At 41.5% G+C, this 25,689-nt stretch overlaps 1 protein-coding gene and 1 long non-coding RNA gene across 2 annotated transcripts in view; one reads left to right on the top strand and one right to left on the bottom strand.

The window, feature by feature from the left end:
• Window positions 1–2,763: 2,763 nt before the first annotated feature.
• LOC120519390 lies at window positions 2,764–16,604 on the bottom strand. Its single transcript, XR_005631467.1, has 2 exons — window positions 16,312–16,604; window positions 2,764–3,885 (listed from the first exon to the last, which is right to left on the bottom strand). It is a non-coding gene; the product is annotated as an uncharacterized LOC120519390 (long non-coding RNA).
• A 556-nt stretch (window positions 16,605–17,160) lies between these two features.
• Window positions 17,161–25,689, top strand: part of sorcs3 (sortilin related VPS10 domain containing receptor 3) — a 1,218,933-nt gene continuing 1,210,404 nt past the window's right edge. Inside the window, exon 1 of the mRNA XM_039776558.1 lies at window positions 17,161–18,274. Within this exon, the coding sequence (XP_039632492.1) occupies window positions 17,516–18,274 (759 nt within the window). The 5' untranslated portion in view covers window positions 17,161–17,515. The remainder of the gene's footprint in view (window positions 18,275–25,689) is intronic.

The following is a 25,689-nucleotide window of genomic DNA, read 5'->3' as shown; positions in this document are numbered from 1 at the left end:
TTTTGCAGATGATGTTGTCCTGTTTGCTTCATCAGGCTGTGATCTTCAGCTTTCTCTGAATCGGTTCGCAGCTAAGTGTGAAACGGCTGGGATGGAAATCAGCACCTACAATTCCGAGACCATGGTCCTCAGCTGGAAAAGGGTGGAGTGCCCTCTCAGGGTTGGAGGTGAGATCCTGCCCCAAGTAGAGGAGTTCAAGTATCTTGGGTTCTTGTTCACAAGTGAGGGAAGAATGGAGCGTGAGATTGACAGGCGAATCGGTGCAGCATCCGCAGTGATGCGGGCTCTGCATCAGTCTGTCGTGGTGAAAAAGGAGCTGAGCCGTAAGGCAAAACTCTCAATTTACCAGTCGATCTACACTCCTACCCTCACCTATGGTCATGAGCTATGGGTAGTGACCAAAAGAACGAAATCGCAAATACAAGCGGCTGAAATGATTTTCCTCCGCAGGGTGTCTGGGCTTTCCCTTAAAGATAGGGTGAGAAGCTCAGTCATCCAGGAGGGGCTCAGAGTAGAGCCGCTGGATGAGGTGGCTCGGGCATCTGATCAGGATGCCACCTGGACACCTCCCTGGTGAGGTGTTCCGGGCACGTCCAACCGGGAGGAGGCCTCGGGGAAGACCCAGGATACGCTGGAGGGACTATGTCTCCTGGCTGGCCTGGGAATTCCTTGGAATTCTCCCAGAAGAGCTAGAAGAAGTGGCTGGGGAGAGGGAAGTCTGGGCATCTCTGCTCAAACAGCTTCCCACACTACCCGACCTCGGATAAGCAGAAGAGGATGGATGGATGTATTGATTGTTTGCAATGTATTCAATGTACAGGTAACTTTAATATGGTACTTTATTAAAAACATACACAGCACCATCCTCAGCCTATTCTGTTGACAATGGTAGCATGTGTACAGTAATCCCTCCTCGATCGCGGGGGTTGCGTTCCAGAACCCCCCGCGATAGATGAAAATCCGTGAAGTAGAAACCATATGTTTGTATAGTTATTTTTATATATTTTAAGCCCTTATAAACTCTCCCACACGGTTAACATTATTAGAGCCCTCTAGACATGAAATAACACCCTTTAATCAAAAGTTTAAACTGTGCTCCATGACAAGACAGAGATGACAGTTCTTTCTCATAATTAAAAGAATGCAAATATATCTTCTCTTCAAAGGAATGCGTGTCAGGAGCAGAGAATGTCTGAGAGAGAGAGAGCGCGAAAGAAAAGCAAACAATCAAAAAATCAATACGTGCTTTTGGGTTTTTAAGTATGCCGAAACACTGCGATGAAGGGGCATTTTTTAGAGGAGCGTCCAAATCTTCTAAGCAAACAGTCTCTGTGCAAACAGCCCCTCTGCTCACACACCCTCCATCAGGCTCAGAGAATGTCAGAGAGAGTGAGAGAGACAGAGAAAAGCAAACAATCAAGCACCGCGCGGGAAGCATATCGTATATCATTGAGGAGTTTTAGTTAATACGTAATACATGCTTGATTGGGTAGCTTCTAAGCCATCCGCCAATAGCGTCCCTTGTATGAAATCAACTGGGCAAACAAACTGAGGAAGCATGTACCATAAATTAAAAGTCACATTATCCGCAGAAATCCGCGAACCAGCGAAAAATCCGTGATATATATTTAGATATGCTTACATTTAAAATCCACGATTGAGTGAAGCCGCGAAAGTTGAAGCGCGATATAGCGAGGGATCACTGTACATATAAACGGACTAATATGCAAAGTTTACTGAATATGTATTCAAATATTCTCTAATATACTCTAAAAATATCCAAACCTAATTATGTCACATCATCTACTGTTAAACCGTACTTCTAAAATTTTTATTATTATGCTGTCTTAAGGAATTGTTCTGTTCTGTGTATTGTGTTGTATTGACCCCCTACTTTTGACACCCACTGCACGCCCAACCTACCTGGAAAGGGGTCTCTCTTTGAACTGCCTTTCACGAGGTTTCTTCCATTTTTCCCTACAAGGTTTTTATTGGGAGTTTTTCCTTGTCTTCTCAGAGAGTCAAGGCTGGGGGGCTGTCAAAAGGCAGGGCCTGTTAAAGCCCATTGCGGCACTTCCTGTGTGATTTTGGGCTATACAAAAATAAACTGTATTGTATTGTATTGTAAATATTCAAAGGACAGTACAAGTATATTAACTATGAAATGGATGGATGGATTAAATAGTATTTCTTAAAATTTACATTATAGTGTCCTGTCCCTAAATAATTTATAACCCATTTTCTGTTGGTTTGGAAGTAGGGTATACACTGCTGATAAACTGTATTATTATATTTAACACCATTCATTTTATACAGCGTTGTTTCTGTTGGCATTGCTGCCATAGAGAGAAAGCATCCTGGAACTGAATCCTAATCCTCATCATTGTCCATGCAGGCTTTCTTTCAGGTGCTCCAGTCTTCATCAGACATCTTATAGGTGTCCATGTTAAGTAAATAGGTGATTCCAACCTGACCGTGTATGAGTTTAGGTATATTTGTGAATGGGGCCTTTCTGCCTTGCAGCAAATGCTGCTAGTATAGGCTTCACATACTGATGACTCTGAACATGGATTAAGTGGATTTTACTGTATATACTTTATTTATTAAAAGCATTCATCCCCTTGGAAGTTTTCAAATTTCATTTTCATACAACATTAAAAAACAGTGGAATTTATTTGGGTTTTTGATACTGAAAGAGAAAACAGATTGTTGCAAAGTGGTCTGAATTAATTACAAATTTAAAATACACAACAAACGATTCCATAAGTATTCACACCTTTAATATGCCAGACATAAATCATCACTGGTACAGCCAATTACTTTTGAAGACATAGAATTAGTTACAAAGAGATCACTTGTCTGAAGTCAAGTCACAGCTTCAAGGGAGAATGAAAGTGAAATCCACTAAAAGAAAAATGTATGTGACATCTCAGCAAAAGGTATATGGAAGCACACTGAAGAATATTGTGGTCTGGTGAGAATAAAATGAAGCTTTTTAGCCATCAGAATAAATGCACTATTTGATGTAAGACAAATGCTGCAAATTACCAAAAACACACCATCCCCACTGTAAAATTAGTGGTGGCAGCATCATGCTGTAGGGATGCCTCTCTGCAGCAGGGCCAGGAAGGCTTGTGAAGGTAGAAGGAAGAACTAACACGGCAAAATATCGGAAATCCTGGAGGAAAGCCTGAAGCAGACTGCAAAAAAAACGGCGCTTTGGGAAATCATTTGTTTTCTAGCAAGACAATGAACTCAAGCATAATGTCAAAGCTGCACAGGAATGGCTTCAAAGCAATAATGTTAATATCTTGGAAGGGCCAGTTGGGGAGTCGGAGTCCAGTGTCCGTATTTGTCAGGTGTCTCAAAATTACTACAAGGAATTGCATCACAAATCTGACTAGGATAAGAATTTCTCCTACCTCAGAGTAAAACACGATCATTATTTATGAATTATCCTACATCTACTCCCAGCTAGGAGTGTGAGTTCATGCTCAAGGACATCAAGATTTTACAGCATTCTAGGCTGCAAAATGGCCACCATACATTTATAGTTTTGTAGTTTCCTTGGAAATCATTAGGACTTTTCTTACTGTTGTGATACAAACGCTATGGCTTCATGACAAAGATGATAAAAATAATAATAATATGTGAAAGTCAACCCCGACACAGACAGACGCAGTAGACAGAAGTGCAAGCACACAGGAGCTTTCTTTTCTTTCTTCCTTGTATTCCCCATTTCCCACAAGCACAACACAGTCCCAAAAGCACAGAACATCACACAATTCAATTATTTTCTTCTATTATCTTCTTCTCCACTCCTCCAGGCAAGCTTCTCCACTCCTCCAGGCAGCTTGGGACTGGCTCCAGCAGACCCCCATAAACCTGTGGTTAGGATATAGTGGGTTGGATAATGGATGGATAATAATAATTATAATTACAATTTATTACAGTATTAGGAAAAGAAGATAAAAAACATCATAAGATAGGATATTGCGCGAAGTTTAATGGAATTGTTGCCACTTTGCAGTATCATCAAGAACAATACTGTAACGAGCACCGAGATGGAAAGACCGAGACATACAACCAATGAGAGTAAAGCCCAATAATGGCCATGTTTATCTACCAATGAGGGATCCACAGCTGGACTTCCAGAAGAGTCACCTTCCTGCAGTTATGGCCATGGGAGACACCTCATAAAGTAATTGTTAATCCATCCAGCCGTGGCTAAAAGTTCTCACTTCCAGCGTTCTTGAAAATCTTCCAGAGTTGTATACCATGCCTCTCTCTACAATCGTCCATTATCATCTAGGAAGCTCAATTTATGCAATGCCTTTGGGAGTCTCCATCTGCCTTCTTGAACCTTCTCTGGCTTGTAAAGTATAATGGGAATGTTCCAGGGAAATGGAGAGCTCAGAATACTTGTGTAACATTTTTCTGTCAGTCACCCATCCAGCCCTGCTTATCCTCAGGGTAACATGTTGGCTACTACAGCAGAGTTTGCACCCATGACCACCTGTGTGTTGATAATGTCGTACTGCTTGTGATTCACATATGTGTGCTCATCTACATTTGGGTTAAAGATCTTTATGTTTGTGTTGATTTGCACAAATGCAACTTGCTTTAACATGACATTACATGGTGTATTATTCTGCATATTACCTTATGAGTTATAAGGGCATTCAAAGTTTGGTGCAATATTCAGAAATAGTCCTGTATTTTACATGTAATGTAAGCATCACTTTCATTTCGCCAGCATAGACAGAGTACTCATTTAACATGCAAGAATTGTTGCAAATATTACTCTGTCTTTACCAGATCGAGATCTTTTTATGAGTTCATTGTTTTCCAACTTTTCCAAATCATTCAGCTTCTTCTAGGATTTGTGTGCTGATCTCTGCCTGAACACCAACTTCTGGCACCTCCTAGTGAGTTAGGACAGCTCGTGAGCTCTCCAACATTCTAGTGATGTTAAGAGTACCTTCCTAAATGAGGAAAATCGATAACTGCTTTTACTCCTACTCATCTGTGTAGGACCAAATTTATATCACTCTGAGAGTTTTCAGCCAGTTAGGACTTTTTTCCTACTCTCTAATGCCTGATAAATGTAGGCAGTGATCTCAATCCAGCTGAGAATGTATGGCTGGATTTGAGAAAGGCTCTTCACTGAAAATCCTCAGGCAAAGAAGAATAGAAAAGAATTGCTGCGCCCAGATGTGTAAAGCTGATAGAGATAGAGACCTGTGTCCACAGACTCAAGGCTGCCATGGCTGCCAAGTACATCTACTAAATATCGACTTGAAGGACAAAAAAATGATGGTTCTGTAATAGCACTTTATAGTTCTTTAATGGGTTGTGTGGGTCATCATAGAACTATTGCTTGACAAAACACTATTTCATTCTGGGAAGGGTTTTTTGCATTTGAAGCTGGTTCCTTCAGCTTTGAAAAACTTCCTAATATGTAGGAAAAACCCAAAAGTTTCTATGTATGGCAAGATATTAGCAGGACATTAACAGATCAAGGCAACCTGGACTTGGGCTCTTATTGTATGCAACAAGAATCTTTCTAAACTCATGACCCATTGGTATCTCACACACCTGTTATAATATCTTCTTCTTTCGGCAGCTCTTGTTAGGGGTTGCCACAGCGGATCATCTTTTTCCATATTGTCCTGTCTTCTGCATCTTGCTCTGCCACACCCATCACCTGCATATCCTCTCTCACCATATCCATAAACCTTCTCTTAGGCCTTCCTCTTTTTCTCTTGCCTGGCAGCTCTATCTTTAACATCCTTTTCCCAATATACCCAGCATCTCTCCTCTGCATATGTCCAAACCAACGCAATCTTGCCTCTCTGACTTTGTCTCCCAACTGTTCAATCTGAGCTGACCCCCTAATGTACTCATTTCTAATCCTGTCAATCCTCATCACACCCAGGGCAAATCTTAGCATCTTTAACTCTGCCACCTCCAGCTCTGTCTCCTGTTTTCTAGTTAGTGCCACCGTCTCCAACCCATATAACATAGCTGGTCTCACTACCGTCCTGTAGACCTTCCCTTTCACTCTTGCTGATACCCATCTGTCACAAATTACTCCTGACACTCTTCTCCACCCATTCCACCCTATCTTTTTCACCTCTCTTCCACAATCCCCATTTTTCTGTACTGTTGATCCCAAGGATTTAAACTCAACACCTGTTATCATATTTTTATGGTTACTTACTGTATGGAGCCTCATAACAGATCTAAATAAATAAATTGTTCTTTCTGCATATAACCATCATGTGGATGGGTCTTTTAGGAACCAAAAATGGAACTGAATGCTTATATACTTATATTTGTAATTAATTTAGGTCACTTTATAGTGTTGTGTTTCACTTTGACATTAAAGAACCTTTTTCTGTTGATCAGTGCAAAAAAAAAACAAACAAAAAATATTTTGATTCAGTGCTGCATTATAACAGAGTATGAAAACTTCCAAGGGGTTAAATACTTTTTTATGGGCTCTGTATCTTTCTATAACAAACTGCATCCCAAAAGAGGATGTGGGCATAGCCCACCCACTATGGCATCATTAATGATAAATGAGATTATGACAGGGAACACCCTTCATTCTTCTCATTGGTAAGATGCTTTGTTTTAAGACATGAATAATTTTTGTATGGGTAATTTTGAAATGTGCCATTATTGAATAATGCCAATTTCTGGCTGTGTGGCGACTCTGGCATGATTCTTTTATGACAGCAGAGGATGTTTTAAAATTATTGTGAAAATACTTCAATAAAATGCCTGGTTATTCTACCAGCTTTTAAATAATAACATACTGTAATAACTGGATAATAATTGAATGATGGTGTGTAATGCTGGAGCAACTCAGAGAATAATCTTGTCTTCATGTTTAAAATCTACACATCAGACTTCTAGTATAATACCTGCTCTGGCCGTTCTCAGAAGTTCTCAGATGACACCTCCATCAAAAGTTGAATTAATAATGAAGAAGACAGGAGTACAGGAGGCTGGTGGAGGACTTTAACTTGTGTTGTAGGGAGAACCACCTGCAGCTTAACATCAACAAGACAAAAGTTGGTGGTGGACATCCGAAACCAGTCACCCTCCAGAAGGAGAAAGTGGAGGTGGTGCAGGGCTACAAGTACCATGGAGTCCATATGCATAGAAAACTGCACTGGTCTGGCAAACCAGTAGCCCTGTATAAGATGCAGACTGTACTTTCTGAGGAGACTCAGGTATTATGCTGTTGCGTAACACTGAGGCACTCTGAGGAGCCCTTCTGTCTCCCTTTCTGTTTACCATCTAAACAACAGACTTCCAGCCATCTCAGACAACTGCTCTTTCGTCGATTGTGGAGATATTGTAAGTTAGAGTACAGAAGGCTACTGGAAAACTCTGTCTTGTGGTGCAGGGAGAACCCCCTGCAGATCAGCTTCAACAAGATTAAAGAGTTAGTGGTGGACTTCCAGCATTTTAAGAAACCCTGAACACCAACCACCATACAATGGGAGAAGCAGATGTGGTGCAGATCTACAAGTACCTGGAGGTCCATATGAACAGCAAACTGGACTGGTCAGGCAACACAACAGCACTGAACAAGAAGGGCCAGAGCAGACTGTACTTTCTAAGGAGACTCATGTTTTATGACGTGTGCAGCAAGCTTCTGGAAATGTTTAACCTGGCCATAGTATCCAGTGTATTATTCTATGCTTTGGTCTCCTAGGGAGAAACTCAAAACTCAATTTGAGTTTAGGCAATGCAACACACCCGAACAAACGTATCAGAAAAGTTAGCACCAGCATCAGGACTGATCAGAGGTGTTTTCAGGATTTGGTGGTATATCAGGGTTTTAGCCTCCTTTATGGATGTTGACCGAGTTGCTCTACATATTTAAGATGTATATAAAATCAAAAATCATTGGGGTGGGCTATTCGTCGGATAAATGCATAAAACTACAAATACAAAGGACAAAAAAAATCAGAAACTCAGCCTAATAGATCAGGGGCTTAAGACCCCCTCCACCCTCCAAAAGTTACAGAATCTGCCCCTGGCTAATCTGAAGACTGGTGTGGAATAAAAGAAGATGGTAGTAAAATTGGATGTCTTCCTGATCAATTCTACCCATTCCCTCCAGGGGGTGCTTTCTTGGAATTCTTATAGCCAAAGGCACATTCCTGAATGGTGCAATGAGAAGTGCCTGTGAGGGTCCTTTCTGCCTGCTTTTATTAGGCAGTTCAATGCCTTTACCACTGTCAAAAGCTATAGGAAGACAGTTATTTTAGCATAATATTTATTATATTACATTTTTATTCTATTGTCTTATATTGTACTTTGAATCATTTTCTGTGTATTCTGTGTTTTTGCTGTGGTATTCATTTGAATTTCCCATTGGGGATTTTATATATATATACACTAGTCATTCCCCACGGCTCCACCCTTGTAGTAGTGAAAAAGGACAAACTTTAAAAATCAATAAACGAAAAGGTATCGCTAGCTAAGCGGAGGCAAGCTACGCTCCAAAACACAAAAGGTAGACCGACTCCCCACTCCTGACGTCACACTTTCCCTCACCTGAGCCCGCAGCCTCTGTCTCGGATTTGTGCAAATAAATCAGTACTGCAAGCGAACTATGATACTTAGGGCAATGAGAGAGGTCACAAAATCAACCAAATTGTTCAAGCAAACTCTAGAAAAAAAAAAACAGCACTAAATCCATTAAGTAGTTCTCTTGTTTGCTAGCTAAGCGGATGTAAGATATGTCCTGAGGCTGGTGCGCAAGTGAGGAGGGCCCCAACCCTCTCCCCTCAGCCTGCTATGTCTCTCTTGGATTTGCGCAAATAAATTGGGAATGCAAGTGAACTATGATACGTGATGAGAGAGGTTGCAAAATCAACTGAATTGTTCAAGCAAATTATAGAAAAAAAAAAACGGATCAAGATGTATATATTGTCACACATGTGCGCATAGGAGGCAGCTAAAGGGCTTGAGTAAGGGCAATTCCAAATCAGACCGGGATGTGGCAGAATGCACTGACAATTTTTCTCCATTTCCTGCAGACCATTCACGTGAGATTCCACCTGGCCCTCTTGACATCACTTCCGGGTCCGAGCCTATGGAAGAATACCTTGCCGGCTCTGGCCCCTATGATGTCACATCCGGGCTCGAGCCTATGACTGAAGACTCTTATGAACCTGACCCCTTTGACCTCACTCCCTGTCTTCTCCTTTAAAAGCCTCCACCTTTTCCCTATTCCTCAGTTCTGTTTTGGACTCGGTTTTGTGCAAATCAGTGCTGTGTAACATATTCACGACTTTGCAGCCAGGATACCAATTACACGGGAGGCTGCCCCAAACCTTGCTATGGCTCTGTGTGGAGTTTCTGACATTGGCATAGTCGGCAAGATGGATGGATCCCGGAGGAGAAGGGGACAGGACCTGCAATGAACCCAGTTGGGAACGTACTGTGGTCAAGTTTTCAGGCAGTGATGGTGTCCCATGGTTCGGAGAGACCAAGTGTAGGCTCCGCTCCCGGCACACTTAGCTAGACAGCCTGGGCAGGCCAGGGAGTGTATGGGGTTGCTCACAGAATTGGGCTGCTCCTGATGGGGGAGGTGAAAGGGGCATATTATGCTCTCTCGGAGAGTGCCCACCTCCCTGTGAAGGCAGAGCCCTGATTTCCACCCAGGAGTGCCCCAGACTGGCAGGTGAATAAAGTATGAAAGTGGAGGTTCGACCCAGAGCAGCCAACCCACAAGCAAGCCTGGTCATCATGGGCTGCAGTGGGGTACTGGTTATGGCCAGTTGAAAACAAGCCCTACCAAACAGTGGAACAGGTGGCTTGCTACCTGCTCTTAAATGCTCTAACCAGCGGTTTCCCCCACATGGTCCGGGGTAAAAATTTTCAAAACATGGAAGGTCTAATAAAGCGTATTAAGTCGCAGGGAACAGCATCGCAGCCTGGGGGAGCAGAACCGTCCCTTAGTCAAGCTCAGCTGGCGTATGTCCCAAAATTTTGCCCCCCCTGTACAACCCGGAGCTTGTGCCGACATCCCTGCAGGTGGAGGGGGAAGAGGGATTGGTGTGCTCTGACTAACCCGTTGGCAGTCCCACACACAGGTGTGGTGATCATAAACGGGTACAAGATCACAGTCTTGTTCAATTCCGGCAGCAACATTACCATTGTTGCCCACCGGTTTGTGCTGCCGTGACAGTGGTTAAATATTAAGACCAGTATAACCTGTGTCCATGGAGAAATCCGTTGGTACAGGTCCGCCACTTGTGTAATCAGTTGCGGAGGATCGGTACGGAAATTAACCGTGGCTGTCCTCCCGAATCCACCACATCCAGTGATATGGGTGCGGGACTGGTCTTAAATTAAAAGCGGTGAGACACATACCACTTCTGGGTTTAAGGAAGTCCTAATGGACCAAGGGATGCCTTTTACCTCGGAGATGTTCAAAGAGACTGCCAAGTTACTTAAAATAAAGCATCTAAAGACCGCGGTATGTCATCCTCAAACCGACGGTTTGGTAGAGAGATTCAATCAGACTCAAACAAATGCTCCATAAGGTGGTCACCGAGGATGGAAGGAACTGGGATCAGCTCCTTTCCCTCATCCTTTTTGCTTATCGGGAGTCCCACAAGCCTCCACGGGGTTCTCCCCTTTTGAATATTGTATGTGCAACAACCCCGGTGCATATTAGATATCTTAAAAAAAGGATGTGAAGAAGAGACTCTTCCCTCTACAAATATATTGGAGTATATCGCACAATTACACAATCGATTTGGTAAAATTCGGCCTCTCCTTAAAAGCCACATGGAAGAGACACAAGCAGCACAGGTCCGATATTACAACCGTGGCACATCTCTCCAGGAGTTCCGCCAGGGAGACTGGGTCATGGTCCTAGTACCTACCTCCCACTCTAAGTTACTAGCCCATTGGCTAGGTCCATATGAAGCTAAGGAGAAGAAAGGACTCGTCGACCATTTGGTGAGTCAACCCAATCACCGGCCGAGGAAGTGGGTTTACCATGTTAATCTGCTGAAACTGTGGAAGGATAGGGATCCTGATCCTTCCTCTGGTCAGCCCCACTCACTCTTTGCTCACGCGAGTAGCCTTAACCTCGGTGCGGATTTAAGTCCCAGACAGTGATGGGAGCTGGAAACACTTATCCTGTCCATTCCGGAGGTAGTGAGTGAAAACCCCAGGAAGACCTCTCTGATTGAGCATGACATTGTGACAGATCCTGGGGTTTTAGTCTGAGAACGTCTGTATCGCCTTCCCGAGGCAAAAAGAGTTGAAGTGGAGCTTGAGATCAAGCACATGCTGGAACTAGGAGTAATAGAGGAAAGTCATAGTCCCTGGTCCAGTCCCATCGCCTTGATCAGTAAGCCTGATGGGAGTTGGAGGTTTTGCAATGACTTTTTGTTGGCTTAATCAAGTCTCCCAATTCGATGCTTATCCAATGCCATGAGTGGACGACCTCCTTGAGAGGCTAGGACAAGCTCAGTGTTTGACCACGCTTGACATGACAAAGGGGTACTGGCAGGTTCCTTTAATGGACTCGGCAAAGGTTAAGACTGTGTTTAGTACCCCTAGCGGACACTGGCACTATTGTGTCCTTCTATTTGGATTACACAGGGATCTGGCAACTTTTCAGCGTCTGATGGACAAAGTGCTCAGGCCCCATAACTCATAAACTGCTGCCTACCTGGATGACGTGGTCATCTATTCCAGCACATGGAAGGAACACCTACAGCAGGTAAAAGCGGTATTGCGGACACTTGGTGAGGCCGGAATTCAGATTAATTCGAAGAAATGTTTCTTTGGATTGAGCGAAGCAAAGTATTTAGGCTACCTGGTGGGTCGGGGTACCGTGAAGCCACAGTGCTCCAAAGTAGATGCCATTTTGAAATGGCCCCATCCATTAACCAAGCAGCAGTTCCAAGCCTTTCTTGGGCTGGCGGTGTACTACTGCCGGTTTGTGCCCCGGTTCTCAGAAAGAGTGGCGCACTTGACTGATTTGACAAAGAAGGCCCCAAATATTGTGGTATGAACTGACAAGACAGGCGCTGCATTCAGTGACTTGTAGCAAGCCCTTACGTCTGCACCTGTTTTGAAAGCACCTAACTTTTCTTTACCTTTTATCCTCCAGATGGACGCTTCGGACACAGGCCTGGGGACCATGCTGAGCCAAGTGTCAATGGTGTGGAACACCCTATCATGATCCTGAGCCAGAAATTGTTGGACCGGGAGACCAGGTATGCGGCGGTGGAGAGAGGTGCTTTGGCAATTAAATTGGCAATTACTCAGCTGAGGTACTACCTGTTGGGCCGGAAATTCACCCTTGTCACGGACCATGCACCTTTGCAGTGGATGGCTCTGCAAAAAGAGTCAAATCCGCGGATCACCAGGGGCCTCATGTATAAACGGTGCGTACGCACAGAAATGTTGCGTAAGAACTTTTCCACGTTCAAATCGCGATGTATAAAACCTACACTTGGCGTAAAGCCACGCACTTTTCCACGGTACCTCATGCCTTGTCGTACGCAAGTTCTCCGCTCGGTTTTGCAAACTGGCGGCACCCAGCGTCAAAGCAATGGTACTGTTCTTGTGTGATTACTCATTATTTTCATGACACGGCTTTATAAATACACAGAAACTAACCGCATATTGTTTATTAGTGTAATGCATCTGATTCTAATTAACTCGTAACAATATAATGGTCCAGGGAACAGCCATAGTATTCCAAATACCATAACTGCTTTAGCGTTGTTACTCTCACTACTTCTTCTTCTTCTTCTACTTCTTCTTCTTCTTCTTCTTTCAGCTCCTCCCGTTAGGAGTTGCCACAGCGGATCATCTTTTTCCATATTGCTCTCACTGCACGACTCGGAGTATTTATATCACTGTATCTGAGTGTGAATCACAGCAGCAGCTGATCGGAAAGAGAATTATCGGTATACAGCTTTAAGGACACGCTGTCTCAGCCACTGCAAAACGTTTTAAAGCCTTTCCTGTACGGACCTCGCGGTTCAGAAACAGTTTAATCCCAAGAACTTTAAATGCACTCAATCAATTGCTCCTTGTAGAACGGTTTGTACTTATAAGTACAATCACCTCACTGTAAACTTGCACTACAGTTACAATATCTCACAACCTGGGCCACTTTATAAAGCGCGTATTTACATATGATGCGATATCATTTTAAGGTGAAATGCAGCAAAATATGTTTGTTAAATTATACACATAAAACTTTAACTTCATTTAAATAATCTATATTCTTCACTGGGAGTGTCGTGAAGGATAGAATAATTAAACATGTACTACGAAGATATTTCAATGTTCTTTAAGCGTTTTGAAGAATCGGCGCTAAGCTTACAGATGGCTTAACGTCTATTACAGAGCTGATTGTGTGGCGATCGGTTACTTGGGAAAGAAAAGCAAGGACTCTTGTGCGCACGCCAATATATATTGAATATAAAACAGAAAGAAAATAACAACACAGCTAAAAACGCAGCGACAAATTTCGACAAAAGATAAATGCTTGTCATGAGCATGAGGCTCATGAAACACATGTTTAATAATGTGCTTTAGCTCCTATCATCATGAAAATGACATCACATATACATCTCAGTATTTTAGTTATTCAGAGAGCTGTAATATCACAAATGTAATGGACTCTGTGTCCAGTTGGAGGAAGAGAGCCAGTTTAAGAAGCAAGTAGTGATTCACACACATAGATCACATACAGTAGAAGATCAAATACAAAACAAAGCATTTAACGTGCTACTTTAATTACGATGTAATTTTGAGAAACTGGTTAATTAAACGATTTTAAGATGAAGTTTATAATGTTCTACTAAATGACAAAATAAACTACGTGATTAAAGTGGAAAATTCGAGATTAAAGTTGACATTTCGTGCTTTTTCCCCACCGTGTGCCTTTTTTCTCTGTACCCTAATAAACTTTCATATGACACTCAGACAGTGGGCTTACAACTCTTCTTTTCACGGCAACTTTGATATGTGACTTCTTTTTATTTCCGGCACTGTGCGATTTTGTGAATGTGAGCTTTCAAGTTTCTCCAACACGCTATGTCACTCGATCAACTTCATTTTGTTGATTATACCACGGTTTATTTGAACAAATAGTATGTTTTTCCTTTGCCTCCACTTGGTATTCGCTGAAATTCTTATATTTTCCCCGTGCTTTTCCCATTGTCTTTTCACAGAAGGCTGCGCTTAAGGGCGATTTATATTGATTTGCATATTCAAATAGGCGTAATTCTGGGAGGATTTGGGGCGTTACAAAATCTTGGCGTGCCGGCGTTAGTTTTCACGCTGATCGGGATTTATGTAGCGGAAGGCGTGGAAGTTAGATGCGCACAGATTCCTGCATCTGGATTTTTCTGTGCGTAAGCACATTTCGGCTTTTGTGCTTACGCCATGTTATAGTGCGAGTTCTACGCACGGCATTATACATGAGGCCCCAGGTGGTTTCTTGATCTGCAGCCATACAAGTTTTCACACATTCATCATCAGGGCACTCTTCACGCCAATGCTGATGCTCTTTCTAGGGTTCATAACCTCTTGGTCACGGTCGCCTGACCCAATGGGTCTGGGCTGAGGGGGCCTTGTCACACACGTGCACATGGGAGGAAACTAAAGGGCTTGAGTAATAGCAATTCCAAATCAGACCGGGATGTGGCAGAGTGCACTGACTCTTCTCCCTTTCCTGCAGACCATTCATGGAAGATTCCACATGGCCCTCTTGACATCACTTCTGGGTCAGAGCCTATGGAAGAAGACCTTGCCGACTTCGGCCCCTATGATGTCACATCCAGGCTCGACCCCTTTGACATCACTTCCTGTTTTCCCCTTTAAAAGCCTCCACCTTTTCCCTATTCCCTCAGTTCTGTTTTGGACTCGTTTTGTATATATTATTGCTGTATAACATATTCACAACTTTGCAGCCAGCATACCAATTATATGGGTGGCTGTCCCAAACCTTGCTATGGCTCTGTGTGGAGTTTCTGAGAATATATATGATGTGATGGACAATATACATGGGCATGTGTTCCCACCAGGAAGGAGGACGATTCCTTAACCGGACAAGAGACCAGACCTATGTCACTCCAAAAAATTGGGCAAAGAAAACCCCATTTCTCCCAGAAGACAGGAATAGGATTTCAATGCCAGTAGGAATACACTGGCACCCCGGCTGGGTTAGATCTAAGGATAATACCTGGCCGGGAAGCCTGTATAATGGAAGGCCTGGGGAGGACATTCGATTCAGTACATTTCCTCCCCCAGGATGTTAGGTGGCAACCTCCCTGGTTTAAAGTTCCCACACAGACTCCTGCAGGGCATGCTGGATCCTGTAATGCCTTGGTGCAGCCCTGTGGTGTTCTGTGGGGGCTGCCAGGGGGAGATGAAGGGGTTAACAATCCATATATGATGGGTACTTCCGATTTACCTGGAAGTACTTCCTTCGGGCTATGCCCTAGCACCTTAAGTACTTTCGGATCTAAGATAAAAGAAGTCTCTCAACCTCAGCCACGAGAGTCGGAGTCAGACATGGTCATTATCTGTGCAGATTTAGCATGTGCTTCCAGTGTCTAGATGCTTTTTTTTTCCTCTCAAGGTAATTATAAAGGCATCAAAGTGATTAGAGCTGCGCCATGACAAATCCAGTGTCAGGGGAGGAACGCCATAGCCACATTTAACTGTTTGCCCTCTTGAAATGTGTTGTGGAAGTTTGAGAATATCCTAAAGTTTACAATGTGATCCACTTAAGCAGCAAGCTGGAGAAGACTCAATGGTACACTTATATAAAACAAAACGCAGGGAGCCCCAAGATGTGACTTCCCAGCTCTTTAGAGAAGAACTCCAGGTTAAACTGTTAACTCTCCTCGCCAGAATCCAGTCAAGGCCCCAACTGTGCTCCGACACCCAAATAATCCCACAGCTCCTCGTGCAGACGCGAACTCACTATGCCGCTGATGAAACTCGGCGGTTCACAGTAGACGGCTCCAGCTCGGTCCTTGCTCATTTATAAAAGCAATGCTCCATCTCCCACTATTTATTCGCAAAACGCCCCCCTGCCTTAATTAGCCTTCTCTAAATTTAACGCCATCTATGATTCAAATGAATAAGGGAGGCGCAAATTCTAACGCAAGCCTCAGTCCGCGTGAATATCTCGAAGCGCTCGTTTACCAATTACCATTAGGCTACTACTAGATAGGCAACATTTTATATAAAAATAGAGATAATTGATTGATATTCAGTCTTTAAACTTACACTCGGACAACGCACGGGTTCCCCAAATGAAAGATCATCCAAGATGATTGTCGTTTTTTCACAATTATACACATTGTTTTCCTTTTCTTGAGAAGCGTTGCCTGTTTCAAACCATGTGTCAAATTTTGATACGATTTAAAAAAAAAAATCAAAAAGTTTTCACAAAGCCTGCTTATATCCACTTAAGAGTGCAACAGGAGGAAGCCGATGAGATTAATCGGATTTCCGAAAATAATTCGGTTTTGATATCCACAAATGTTGCAAACGGCTTTGCCTTGGAAAGGTTAATATCATCCGCCGCCGCAGCATCAGCTGACATAAGCCAATGCAAAACGACACAGATTGCCGAAGCAATAGCAAACAGACTGTGGCATTTCTTACTTTTCCCATTTAATAACCTTTTTTTTTAATTTGCACTAGGAGAGAGAACGAAGCAGCCGCTCAAAGACTTACATAACAAGAATAACACAATACCAACCGACAGACATTAACTATTCAGTCGCATTACCCTCGTGTCTGTACGCTGTGAGGCTCGCAGATCGCATCCCTTCCTTTATATAACGGCAATCAGCTCTTATCTGTCACTTATTGTGACTGCCGCCTCGGTTATATCCTGAAACAAAACCGAATGAGAGGGGAAAAAAAGATGCTTGCACATTCCGTTTAATATAAATACCTCGCCCGTGCGCAATGATGAGTTTCAAATGGCGTCATTTAAATGCTGGATGCAGTTAGAATTTGAATTGAGACAAGATACATTCGGCGAAGGATTTAGGGTCAGGCTTTATCCTGCCATATCCCCCTCCCCCTTTTATTGCTTTAATTTGGTAGCATCGCAGTAGGCGATGACAGAAATACCCATCCTCATTAACTATGTGATCAGGAAGCCCCAGACAGCCGCGCACTGGTTGCCTCCTCACCGAACAGGTGCTGCAGCCTCAGCAGCGCTCGCCGGCTCGCTCTCAGTCTCTGCTCTTCCTCTCGCCTCCGAAGCTTTGGCTACAGTTCAGCTCCTCCCCCGCGTGGTGGCTCACTTGATCAAATCCTTGAACGTGCACAGTTTCCCTGAAAAGCACTTTTTTAAAAAAACCGAGACTACAGCAGATACGGCAACAACCTCCCAACTTCCAGGGAGTTGAGCTCTCTCGGTAAAACACGAGCAAGCATCAACTGCAAAGAGAAGACCTTCCGATTTTTTGCAGCGATGGAAAGAGGAGCATTGGCTCGCTGGACCTGGCTTCTGATTTTCGTTTCTTTGCCGTGTATTACTAGCGCTGATATAACTTGCACAGCGTGCCCGTCTCCGATAGCGCTGCGTCGGGGGGGATTACGGATGGACTTGCGGATGGATGTCTGGGAGCCAGGGAAAGCGTTTCCAAAAGCTTGGGGGTCCCCACAAAAGATATCTAGTGGCCGGGCTTCTCGTTTAACACCTACCTCGGGTGATGATGCGGATGATGCTGCCCAGGTCGTAACGCAGCAGGGCACAGCTGAGATGATGCCCCTTGCAGCGGAGGGTGAGCTCCATGACAAAGTGTCAGATCCCGGTTTAGCGGACGAAACCCCCTCGGCTCAAAGCGACAGTGTTAGCCTGTCGATCAAAACAAAGGACCAAGAGCAGGTTGGAGAGAACAAAGATTTTAAACGTAAGAAACTTTTTGTAACCGAAACCTCGAAATTTGGAAAGGACACCGAGCAGCGGAGATTAAAAAGGAGCAGCCCCGAGAATGGCGATTGGAGCGAGAGTTTACTGGATGGAAAGCAGTCGGATACCAGAAAAATTAGCAATCCTTCTCTAGACGGTCAGAGGATGAGTAGAACCGAGGGGAAATGGACCAGGGAAGACGGAAAAGTGACCCTTCCTAAGCACGAGGAGCTGAAAGTCGTCAGCAGCACCTTCGCCCTCACCGGGGATTCGGCTCACAACCAAGCCATGGTGCTCTGGTCTGGCCATAACAGCAGTGTAAGTTTCACCACACTTCTTTACTAGCGAAAGGCTTCCACATTAAGATCGTGCGCAAAAGTATGTATTAAATCGGTCCAAAATGTGCAGAAATCGCTTATCTCCAACAGGTTTCACATCGCTGGCTTTTTTCTTTTTCCTTTTCTTTCTTTCGTTTAACATTCGAATTCATGCATTTGCACTTGATTCCAAAACGCAACAGTTTTTAACAGGCTTTACAGGTGGGAGATATTATCAAAAATACCACAGGAAACCCCATTGATCTGCAGACAGGCTGGATTTCCACCAAATCTTTTTGTCACGGCTTCAGCTAAATGAAGCACACGCTGTTCTAACTGTCTGGACACTTTTACTGCTTGGTTTTATTGTGCTCGGGTTAACGGGCTAACGGATCGCCTGGAGGAGGCTTATGCATTTCTATCTATCTATCTATCTATCTATCTATCTATCTATCTATCTATCTATCTATCTATCTATCTATCTATCTATCTATCTATCTATCTATCTATCTATCATAGTGTCTTTCATATCTACATTTTCCCCAAATGTCATTAACTATATACAATATATATATATATATATATATATATATATATATATATATATATATATATATATATATATATATATATATATATATGCATATTTATCGTAGAGCATTATTACATTTCAAAAATACATTTTCAAATTTGCATGGTTCTAGGGGAACAAACACAATATTATTTATTATCTATTAATATTTATTACTTAAATATATTATATTTGAGTTATAATTTAAAAAGTGGTGTAGATAACCGCTTAACATCACTCAGATGCAATTTGCCAGCTCTGCTACTGGTAGAAATTTCAGAACAAACATATACCTGGTATTTAAAATGGTTACAGACACAAGGAGGAGGCTCTGCTATTTTATAGAAATAAGACAACTCGAATCTCTAAGATTTTACTTCAGAAAATGATTCAGACCTGAATCGATGAGACAACAAGCATTAAACCATATAGGGATACTTGTAGCTTTGTATGTTGTTTTAACTCTTAAGTGAGCGTGAATTTAGGAATATTTTTTAAAAATAATACAACAGCAATAATAATAGTAATTATGCATAGATTGTGCTTTCTTCAAATTATTCAAATTAGAAAATTATCAGCACAGCGTGTTGTTCTGGCCACTTTTTCATTCTCCACCGACTGGATAATGAGAGGTACTTTTTCTGCCCTTGTTAATAATAGTTACCGGTTTGAAAATATTTGTGCTGGTGGCGTAGGATTTATTATTATTATTATTGCTGTTTTTATTGTTTTTTTTAGCATCTTCAGCTCATTGTTCATGTGCGGGCGGTGTAAGTTCATAATATTCGGAAGTGCCTTAAATAGTCCTCAATTTTCCGTATTTAGCATAAGCAAGACACCATTTTCACTCCCATGACTGTTTATTCCTGTGTTTATTCTAATTCCAGTCATTGTTGTACGAGTTTAATTTATCCTTCGTGCTATCAAAGTGTTTGTCTCTTTAATGTTGATCATTAATAGCAGAAAGAAGTATTGGCAGCCAACTACGCGGCGGTGACCGATTATGTTCGTGACGGTTCAAAGTAGCAACACCAAGATATCCGCGGACGGTGGCTAAATGAGTGTTACGAAGCATTGCATAACATTGAATTCGATTTTAAATGCTAGTTTAATTCAAAAAAATATCTATCTATCTATCTATCTATCTATCTATCTATCTATCTATCTATCTATCTATCTATCTATCTATCTATAGGGGTTCTCTGATGTTCTCTGTCTCCATATATCTTGGACTGCATAATGTCTTACCCCGTTAAAATGTTAAGTAAACCCAAATCCCTATTCCAAAAGAAGGAAAAAGACATATTTCAACTAATTATATTTCTTTCATTGCATCAATTTAAGGGAAATATATAGATAGAATTAAGACGGAGAAAAATCTTAAAACTATGCAATCACACAGGAAATACAGTATTGTACAAAAATATACTGTATATTCTAAGCAGCTCAGGGTCCCCACGTACACAGTTCTTCAAACACTTTCACCCAAATGTTGTTTTTAGTAGTGAAACACATTTGTGTGCGCGTGTGTGTGTGCGCCAGCCCGATCGTCGCCAGACGGAGAGGTGCTCATTCACTCTTTAAGAATGGGTGGATTTCCTATTTAGAATTCCAATTCCCCGTGCTGCATGTGCGCCGCTTTACCAAAAGGTGGAGTTGTTCCAATTGTTTTCTTTTCTAAACTCGGCTTAGCCCTCAGCTTTTCGCAAACAGCCAGACAATACTTAAATAAAACGCCTTGGCATTAGAGACCTATTGTATTTACATTTGGAAAAGTATCCCGCGGGCGTGATCGGAACGATTTTTGTTTTTCTATGCCTTTTTTTGTATTATCTAAGTAATGCACGCTCCAGTCCACATTTTAATTGCTCATACGTAATCATATTTTACAAGGAATGCTTTATGAATGCTTTTACACAAAGTAAGCTATGCTGTTTGAGAAAATAATACAAATCTATTTGTATTTTTTACCTTGAATATGCTTGTAAGAGATGTTTCAATATTACAATATTATTCAGAAGTGTATTTCTAATGAGGCAGAGTGAATTGATAACTGTTTCATTGCTGTGTGCAGTACTATGCTTAATGTGATGCTGACTCTTAAGCCATTTAGATTGCATAAATAACAAAATGAGCCTCATTTGTTTTAACTGCAAAGCTTTTTTTTTAAATGTGCAACACTTGGAGGTGTTCAGTTATAAATATCATTGTACAGAAGAATTTGATATTTGATGGGTCACCCAGGCTCAGATTTAGACCTGCCCACTCCAAATCATGTATTTTTTGGTTTGAACAAACTGGATAGGAAGTAACCCGAGCTAAAATAAGTGAGGACTGTTTGCTGAGCACTCCACCACTGTCTTGGTGTTCTTCTTATAGCATGTGCATTGTGTATGCTTCATTAAATCTTTTTCTTTGGCTTCTGAAAGCTGTAACATTTTGAGTTTGAGTTTAAATTAATGATCATAGGGCACTTCATGTAGCGTCTTATTTATTCTTTTCAATATTCAGGACATCTAAGGTCAAAAAATAAGCTGACTTTCTATATCATGCAGCCAATTTCTTTTAGAAGTTTTGCATTATAAACAATTGCCTGTCCTCCTCTGTTTCATTTCATGAGGCTTATTAGTCTGTTTACTTGTATCAGAAGAAACTGCAGTCATTTCCACTGCTATATTGTGTTCTTGCCTTCTATCTAATGAGCTACCTATTTGCTCCAAAATGTAATTTTGAAAGGCTTTGTCTCCTATTGTTGGTATTTTGGTGCTCATTATAGCTGGTATGGTGCAGTCTGAAGCTTACTTGTGTCATTCTGTGTATTCGAAACAGGCTGATTTATGCACTCTGTTTCATACGCTGTACAGTCTCAAAGTATCAACACTGGTCTTGTTGAGCTTGTATACATGTGCAGGATGTCATGCACAAGGAGAACATTAAAGCCTGTAACGCATTACCTCTTTAGTTAAAATGCAGATTTCAAAGTGGCACACAGCAGGTATGTGCTGAGCCTCGTTGCCTGCCACTGTGTAATTCTGCCCTCCTAGCAGCACGTCACTTTAAGAGATGGGCCATTTGAGAGACAGCATGTTTGGCTCGCGCTCCATACTAAGCCAGTCCTCGGCTCTCTTTGTAGTGCTGCTTACAGAAGAGCCAATTATAGTCATCTGTGAGAGTGTCCCTTTTTATGTAGCTAAAATGGCCCTATGCTCAGCAAATTTACTTGAGGTCCCACGGCAGCTTTATGATAGTATTGATTCAGAAAACATCTTGGCCACGATCAATTCAGTGAACCAAAGGTCACATTCCAGTCGGCATAATATTTATAATGAAGTGTGTTGTTTGAGTGGGAAAAGGGGATGCATCTCGACAGGTTTATGACTAACTCGTCATTGCGACCCTCCTTTCTCCAAGAGTGTTTAAGCTCCAGTGAAACATGTACCTGCTGTCTTCATGAATTTTAAAAGCATCTGACTATAGGCTAAACACAAGGCCTTAAGTTACAAAACACTTGCACTTTATTGCAAAAAATGTAAGTGCTAAATATAAACCACAATTTGCATAAATTGTGGATATTTGGAGTTGTATGGATGAGCAAGGATAAAAGATTTACTGTTCATCTCAAACTACAATTAATCCCAACCTTCAAAGGTGTAGCCTCATCACTCCAAATTCTCGTTCTTTAATTTCTCAATAGGCTGTAGTCATAAACGAGTTGAGCCGTCCCTCCAAGAGGATGCTAATAGCCTGACCAGTGCTTTTAAGTGGAAGAATCGCGACTGAGAGCAGAGTCATGTTTTGAAAGAAGTACACTATTTCATATTAGCCGTGTCTGCTCTAAATGTCCAAGGGCACTTACTCAGAAAAACAAGGATTTCCCATCACTGAAAAGACACGTGGTTTGTTTATGGAAAACAACTCTATTGACGTTTAATATTACGGGCACTTCCAAAACAATTATTATTATTATCACGCAATCACTAAGTCAGTTAATAGTCGCTTTATGTAATGAATGTGACAAGCACTGACTTTTACTCCATGTTTGCCAGAACTCTCACTCCCCATGACTCAAAACTGAATTTTGTTTTGACTTTCTATGTGGTGTGTGGAAAACAGCAGGTTGAAATATTTTTGTATGTGTTTTCTTTTATTGTAGGCTATACTGTCATTTCAGGCTGTTACACACAATAATGTCAGATAATGTATGCTTAGCTGTTCATTTTATGTTGCTAATGTTATTTGTATGGCAGTAACACCCAGGTAAACTCCTAGCAGTGATATGTCAGGGTGGTTCAAGTTTAACCATTAATTATTTTAGAAATGTGTCTTTCTTGGTCAGTGTTTTGGAGACTAACAGATGTGAGAGCATCACAAGAGAACAAGCACGAACACACACAATGGAGTATCACCTTTGGATGGGCAGGGACAACTAGCAGAAATCGAGGTGTTTAATAATGTGTCAGCAATCTTAATCCTCTGCTTGGAGATATATTTGATAACAGGGTACCCTGTCATATCAAGCACAAGAGAACAGATTCAAATCACACATAAAAAAACAACATTTTAAATACAGTGATTTTGCACCTAGCAATGGAATTTAAAAGGTAATAATTTATTTAATATCTTGTTTATTCATTTATTTATTGATACAGATACAAATAATCAATTTATTTTATAGATAGATAGATAGGAAAGTTGTTCTATCTATCTATCTATCTATCTATCTATCTATCTATCTATCTATCTATCTATCTATCTATCTATCTATCTATCTATCTATCTATCTATCTATTGTAAGGAAAATAAAGGGGCACAGGGGTTTTTAGTTGTTGAACCCTGTTTGATGACCAAATGTCAACTGAAAAGAGAAGACATTAAAGCAGAAGTCTATCCAAACTATACAAGGTGTCACTCTTCATGAGTGTTTCCAAGGTAGGCTTTTGAGGTAGGAGATGTGTCCACATCCAAAGCTAATTGTATTCTAAATGCTGTCCTTCTTGGTACCTAATTAAATAGCAGGTACTTTGGAAGAGGTGGGATAACCTTCAACAAGTTGGATATTAGAGGTCCTTGGATTGGATCGCCCTTTTCTAGGTCAAAAGAGGGAAAGACCGTTAAAGACTGTCATACTCCAGTCCTTCTTTATCTTACATACCTGAGTAGAGCCTGTGAAGCACTCTCTGGTCATCTATCTATCTATCTATCTATCTATCTATCTATCTATCTATCTATCTATCTATCTATCTATCTATCTATCTATCTATCTATCTATCTATCTATCTATCTATCTATCTATCTATCTATCTATCTATCTAGATGCGTTGCATTGACTGTCATATTCATTTATACTTCTTGTGTCAGTCCACTACTTCAGTGATCTACCAAATATTCCTTTGTCAATCTATTCATGTAATCATCTTAACCCACTTAAGATCCATGGCACACCTCGGTCCTAGGTGAAAGGCCAGTCCATTGCTCGTACATTGGCATTAGCTTGTAATTTCAAGATATTCACATTTTATTTGCTGTGGATATTATATACTATTTGAAGGAGCTTGTGTGTCCATATTTAAAGCTGCATTTTGAAAATGCAATTCCATCTCTTAATTTAGTGAATGTCCTGTGAGACGACGTAATGGGCTTCAATGAAGCAGATTTTTTTGTCTCTTGCCAATCTGTTACTCTATTTTTTAACACAAATATAAACTAGATGTTCTCACAGTTGGCCAGTGTCTATCCAGGTAGCTCTGAGTTTAAGAAAGGAACAGACCACAGAGAGCACAGCAGTTCATTACAGGGCCCCACACGCATTCGTGAAGGTTCAAAAATAAATGAAACATTTACATCTGTGGTGATGTGGGAGAAAAAAAAAACAGAGTATTGGTAAATTAATCCAAGTGAACACAGGTCTAAACAAATTCATACAAAGCAGTAATGAGGCATTGCATTCGATACCCCTGACTCTGGATCTTAGAGACAATGGCTCTAACTACTAAGTCACAGTGCCCCCCCTTTATTTTTTATTGCTTTATCAATTTACTAGAGAAGTGTAGAATCACATTTATCCGGAAGGTTTCTGAGATGCAATTTACCTCTTGTCCTTAACAAATAGTAACATATTAAAAAAATGCACATCTAGGTAACAGAGTAGCATGGTGGTTAGCCTTTGCTCCACACCGCAGGCCTGGAGCACTGTCTGTATAATGTTTGTATATTGCCTTTTTGTGTGTCTACATGTGTCTTCCTCCCATATCCAAAGGATGCTAATGTGACATTAAGTTTTGACTATAAATTGGCCTCTTGTGAGTAATAATGGGTATCAACAGGGCCCTAGTTACTTCCCACCTTGCACCCAATGCTTTCAGAAGAGGAAGGCATCCGTGAACGTGATAAGTGGTAGTTGTACACTGCATTCATTTATTTAGACTATGTATTTAGGTTCTAGTAAAATTCAGATTGCTGACAAAACCCGAGCTAAGAATCAGTGTCTCAGTTGTTACTCCCACAGTTCATGTCTCACCTTTTGACTCTTTCCTCCTTAAAATAATCCTTTCTATACATCTGTCTGGCTTTGTAGCATGACCCCTCTACTCACATATCAGACTATTACAAATTTACTCCTGACTGGCTCACCATCCTTGAATAGTTTTGAATTATCTGATCTTGGAGGTGAGCCTCCTGTGCTGACAACATTCACTCTAGGTGTTGTTATTAGAATCTGCTCCTTCAAGCGCACACGGGATAAACTGTAGTGACTTAGAAACTGAGAGCATCTTGGAAAATGAAAGACAAACTGTAGAGTATTAGCTCCCCTACCTTAAAAGAAACAAAAAAACACAAATTTTAGG

The sequence above is a fragment of the Polypterus senegalus genome, chromosome 1 (genome assembly GCF_016835505.1).
Source record: "Polypterus senegalus isolate Bchr_013 chromosome 1, ASM1683550v1, whole genome shotgun sequence".
Taxonomy (NCBI): Eukaryota; Metazoa; Chordata; class Cladistia; order Polypteriformes; family Polypteridae; genus Polypterus; species Polypterus senegalus.
The sequence above is the reverse complement of the archived record's forward strand: the minus strand, read 5'-3'. Positions and strand labels throughout refer to the sequence as shown.